The sequence below is a fragment of the Babylonia areolata genome, chromosome 19 (genome assembly GCF_041734735.1).
Source record: "Babylonia areolata isolate BAREFJ2019XMU chromosome 19, ASM4173473v1, whole genome shotgun sequence".
Lineage (NCBI taxonomy): Eukaryota > Metazoa > Mollusca > Gastropoda > Neogastropoda > Buccinidae > Babylonia > Babylonia areolata.
Window position 1 is genome coordinate 27741187 of NC_134894.1, and position 5562 is coordinate 27746748.

General features: G+C 46.7%; 1 protein-coding gene across 1 annotated transcript in view; it reads left to right on the forward strand.

The window, feature by feature from the left end:
- The first annotated feature begins 220 nt into the window (after positions 1–220).
- Positions 221–5562, forward strand: part of LOC143294133 (uncharacterized) — a 5447-nt gene continuing 105 nt past the window's right edge. The window contains exons 1-5 of the mRNA XM_076605563.1: positions 221–303; positions 936–1079; positions 2247–2393; positions 3543–4964; positions 5483–5562. The exon at positions 5483–5562 is cut by the window's right edge and continues 105 nt beyond it. Of these exons, the coding sequence (XP_076461678.1) occupies positions 237–303; positions 936–1079; positions 2247–2393; positions 3543–4964; positions 5483–5562 (1860 nt within the window). The 5' untranslated portion in view covers positions 221–236. The remainder of the gene's footprint in view (positions 304–935; positions 1080–2246; positions 2394–3542; positions 4965–5482) is intronic.

Sequence of the window (5562 nt, forward strand, 5' to 3'; positions counted from 1 at the left end):
GTTTGAGGGCGCGCGCGTATGTTCGTGCGTGCGTGCGTAAGTCCAGTTGTTGCTATGTGCAACAGTTGCGAGCGCGTGTGGCCGCAAGCGTCGTAGTGCTCAGCATTGTGAATAAGAGCTGCCGCAGCTCAGTGTCCACTGTGTTCAGTCAGTTGTTGTGGTTCTGTTGGCATTGTCACCACTGACAGTCAGCTGATGGTTCAGTTCCAAACCGTTTCTTCATTGTTCATTTCAGAATGGGAAGCCTACTTCATAATGATCGTTCATCGCTGGATCAGGGCTACGCGTGGATCGTTACAGCAGGTAGGTGTATAGGAGCTAGAGAGAGAGAGAGAGAGAGAGAGAGAGAGAGAGAGAGAGAGAGAGGCAGACACACAGACACACAGACAAACTTGGCTGATTGAACTTGACTTCAGCTATATTTGTCGAGCCTCAGACGCAATGGGTATGATTTCACTGTCCTCATGGCCGTAACAGTTTAAAATGATTATGGAACATTTGACTTCAACAACACAGTCCATGTTCCGAAAAACGTGAACGAACGTGGAATATGTTTCTTTCTTATTTAGTTTTCTTGTGTGTGTGTGTGTGTGTGTGTGTGTGTGTGTGTGTGTGTGTGTGTGTGTGTGTGTGTGTGTGTGTGTGTGTGTGTGCTTTCTCAGTTCTTGGGGGTGGGGGGGGGTTGTTTGTTTTTTGTTGTTGTTTTTTTTGTGTTTGGTTGGTTGGTTGGTTGGGGTTTTTTTTGGTGGAGGGTTGGTTGGTTCAGTCAGCAGTTGGGCGCCGCTCTCGAGCTGCTCACACAGACCATGAAAAACAGGTGGACAAGCATCTTCGATGATAATTGCACTTTCTTTTTTTTATTTTGCAGCTGGCCTGAAAAACGTGTATATTATGAGGTATTTGGTGATGACAGATTGTCTTCTCATATTCCACAGCTGTGTTCCTGAGTAACCTGCTGGTGGTGGGTTACTTCCGGTCCTTCAGCATCTTCTTCGCGGACATTGTGGACACGTTTGACACGACCTACACCTTCGCTTCCGTCATCATGGGGGTGCAGGGGGCTGTCTGCTGTGTCACAGGTACTGTTCTGTAGAGCGGAGTTTTACCACCTGTTGGCTGAGGCCCTTTTCAGGTCATGCTGTTCAGGGCTGGGGTCTTAATTCGGTGCCAATGTAGGTCAGTTGCGGAGGGGTGTGGGGGCTCCTCGGTGCCTGTCTCGGCGGTGTAGGTCCGTCTAGCGTTCCTTGGGGTGAGAGTGGGTGCGGGGCTGGAGCCTTCAGTGGCTGTCTGCAGTGGGGTGACTGAGGTCCTGTCCGGGCGGGTACTGTAAGAAAATTCTCACATTTGTATGATTTGCCGCCTCCGTGGATTTGTATCGTACTGCACTGTATTGCTCTTTCGTTACATTTCATTGTGTCAGAGAAGTTCAGGCTTCTCTCCGGCTCCGGGAAGAGCGCGTCTCCACAGTACCGTGCCACCTTTTTCTTCTGTCTGCATGTGTATTTGTTTCACTATTAAAGTGGACATGTCGACAGGATTTTAATCACCAGGGACAACCCTTTTGTCAGTAACCGTGGTTTCTTGTACGTGCGCTAAGTGCATCAGTGCATCACGCGGGACTTCGGTTTATCATTTCATCCGATAGACGGACTAGCACCCAGAACACCACTGAGTCAAGGTCTAGTGAAGGAGTGGAGGGGTGAAAATCCCGGTCTGTATATATGATTGGAATCAGTGGACGGACATTCGTTTTCAATTCTGACGCATAGCTACCTGGGCGCCGATTCAGTGCGAGACATTCGCTGGTCATGAAATATTACAGTTATGTACTTTTGATCAAGTCGACTTGATTGAGGTATGATACATGAAAAACAAGTTCATGCTGATTATAATTTGTTCTGGTCTTAGGGTATCCAAAATATTCACCCAGTTAAATACTTCTTTATCATACCTGGGGACAACTGTCACAAAGGAACCGTTTCATGTGTTTTGTCTTTCATCGATTTTACGTCTGTTCGTGAAGAGTGATAATGGAAGTGTGGAAGGGGGGAATGGAGGAGTGGTGGGTTACGGGTTAGGGAAGGGTTTGAAGGTGGGTGGTAGTACAATGAACTGAATTTGTGAAATGTGGCCTGAGTGTATATGATGTGTGTGTGTGTGTGAGAGAGAGAGAGACAGACAGACAGACAGACAGAGTTTTAAGCTGACAACTATTTTACTCACCAATCACTTTCTGTCTGTTACAGCTCTTCTTGTTTTCAACGTCTTGCTAGACAAGGTCGGGGCTCGTCCGGTGGCAGTGTGTGGAGGTCTGGTGTTTTCAGCCGGCATTTTCCTGGCTTACTTCGCTGAGTCAGCCTTATTCCTTGTCTTCACGTTGGGTGTTCTGGTTGGTAAGGGTCTCCTATTTCTTATCTCTTTTATGCTATTCAGATGTTCGCTACGGTATTGATGTGGATTATCCCAACGCCGACAGCCTGAAGCTCTCTTGGCCAAGAGAGCGGGGATGTAACTTGGACAACACTCTCCGCTTTAATCAAATTCTAGCCCAGATAGTCGCAGCAGCAGTTGCCTTTTCTGCTGTTCTGTTGATAATAGTCGGACACCACTGACTATCATACATCCAGATGGGGTACCTTTCTTCTTTTTTTTTCTTTTTTTTTTTTTGAATAGTTTTTCTGCAGCCATCATGGTAAGGGTGTGTGTGTGTTGTGTGTGTGTGTGTGTAGGGGGGCGGGGGGTGTCTCATTTTTTTTCACAGGTTGATGTTCGTTATGGTATTCATGAGGACAGGGCGCTTTTTGAGTTGTACTACAGCGAAACTGTTGTGGGGATGGGTGTGGAGGTAGGAGTATTAGTCGAACCTAGTGCAATGTCTGTGTTATTGAGGGCACATACCATTGAATGTAGCGGCACGTTTTCCATAATTCCGTCTCCCCCAAAGCCAAATCACCTTTACTAGGTCAGTGTACTGGCTGTGCGTTGTAACATCGAAGGTTGTATGTGGACAATGGCTACTGTCTTGACCTCTCTGGTCTGTGCCCCTCTGAAGTGACCAGACAGGGGGGTCTATCACTGATGTTCAAACCTCCTTGTAAGGGGTTCTTAGGCAAAGGCCTGCAAGCAGAGCTAACTGGGAATATTTATCATAAACACAACACTGCAGTCATTCTATACAGGAATCAACATAGGTAATAAGACACATATAATCACAGATAATAAATCACTATGATTGGAAAGTCCATAAATGACCTTAATTCATAATGTCATACAAAATAACTTGAAAGAACACTATTAATTTTTTCAACAGGGAGACATTTTGTCTGTGGAGTCAATGACAAGCCTCTAGCTATGTCTGCTTCCATCTGATGCTAGCCAATTATCTTCGCGCTATAGCTATATTTTTGACCTGGCGGCCTTCAGAACCATTCACAAACTGAGCCAATGCAACTTTACTTTTTTTTTCTTTTCTTTTTTTTCAAATTGTGTGGTGTTTTTCGTTCAACATTCTTTAACGGCCATTTTTGTCGTGTTTGTGACAGGAATTGGCAACGGGGCGGCCTACGGTCCAGGCACCGTCCTACTCAGCCAGTACTTCGAGAAACGGCGGGCACTGGCCACCTCCCTGGCCTGTGTGGGCAGCAGTGTGGGCAGTATGGTTCTTCCTATACTGACCACAGAGCTGATTCTCCTCTACGGTCTGCAAGGCGCCTTCCTCATCTTCGGGGGTTTGATGCTCAACCTGTGTGTGACCTCCGCCCTCTACCGCCCACTCCCTGCTGTTGCTGATTCGTCCGATGCCTCCAGTGACTGTGAATCTTCACTGCTGAGTGACAAAACCTCCACGACCTGGGGCCAGCATGCCAGTGACTCGGCTTCGTTGTCTGCTGATTCCGGTCTATCCAACGAAACTCCTTCTTTGACACGATGCTGTGACACGCTGGAAAAGACTGCTGCACAGAAATCTCAGTTGTTTATCCCAGCTTTCAAACAAGAAGATGTTTTTTCTTGTTCCAATGTTAACTCGCTGATGAACAAACTCATTCCTGATCTGTACGATGAACGAAAAGGATTTCTACAAGATTCCAACGCAGAAACATCGAGAGACGACTGTTATACAAATACAAGCAGCAAAAGGTGGTTGTTACCCGTGCTACAAAAAGAGAAACCGAAAGAATATGCCAGCGCCCAAGATCTTGTTAATAATTCGCAGTTTACGCATCATGTACACAATCGCCATGGTACCCTGACTGACCTCACAAGCCTGGCTGACCTAGATCCGTCCTGCAGACTGTCTCAGGTATTGCATACCGTGGAGTTTGCATCCATGTTTTCCAGTCAGCCTCACTTGCCGACAGTGTCACCTTTACTGACAGAAGTAGAACAGATCATTGCTGGAGATGATGGGACAAAGGAAACTGCCTTTTCCGATGACACCGTGAACGACGACACAGCCCCCTCTGGCTCGTGGCAGACACTTTGTTCTTGGCTTTCCTGTGACGGTCAGCTGATGCGAAACCCCTGGTTCTGGTTGATACAGGTTTACGCCGCTGGTGGGTTTCTGGGATCACAGGCCGCCTTCGTCTTCCTTCCATCTCTGCTGCAGGGGAAGGGTGTTGACAAAGAGATGGTGGCTCTGGCCTTGGCCATCTGGGGGGCCTGCAGTCTTGTGGGCCGCTTGCTATGTGGTGTCATCGCTGACCGACAGATTCTCAGGCCAACCACCCTGACCGCTCTAGGTTTTGTCGTGCTGGGGCTTCTGTTCTTCCTGGTGCCTGTGATGCCGGATGATCTGGAGGTGTGGCTGGCCTTCTGTGTGGTCTACGGTGTGCTGGAAGGCCTGTACTTCTGTCTGATGCCCGTCATCGTCATCGACCTCCTCTCTCTGCAGCACTTCTCTTCTGCCTTTGGCTTCACCCGTCTGTCACAGAGCGTGGCTGTCATGCTGCTCTTCCCTGTTATGGGTCAGTGTCTTGTTTGTTTCTGATTGATGTGTGTGTGTGTGTGTGTGTGTGTGTGTGTGTCCAATGAGTGTTTCTTTCACTTTGCACAAACATATGGGTTTATAGTGCTCTATAGAGGCTGATGAACAGTGTATTTCAATATGATAAAATCTATCGATCTGAGGTGGTGTTTTTTTGTTTTTGTTTTTTATTTTATCTTTTTTCTTTTATGCTATGGCTTATATTCGGTATGAAGGGGGGGGGGGGAACAAAAAAAACAAAACAAAACAAAAAAAAAACCAAAAAAAAACCACGCCTTGCTTCTTTGTCAATTAGGTGTTAAAAATCTTTTCTATCAGTGTCTAACTGTAGGCTTATACCAGCACGCGCGTTTGTGGGTTCGAGAGTGTGTGCGTCTCCGGTCAGTTCTAAGTGGAATCTTTTGTCCTTCTCTTCGACATTTTTCTGTGCGTGCCTAGTTATTAAACCAAAATTTATTTATTCATCTATCTATTTATTTGTCGTTCTGTTTATTTCAGATGTATTTATTGATTACCTTTTGTCTGCAGGTCATCTTCGGGACGTAACGGGAAACTATGACGCCACCTTCTGTTTTATT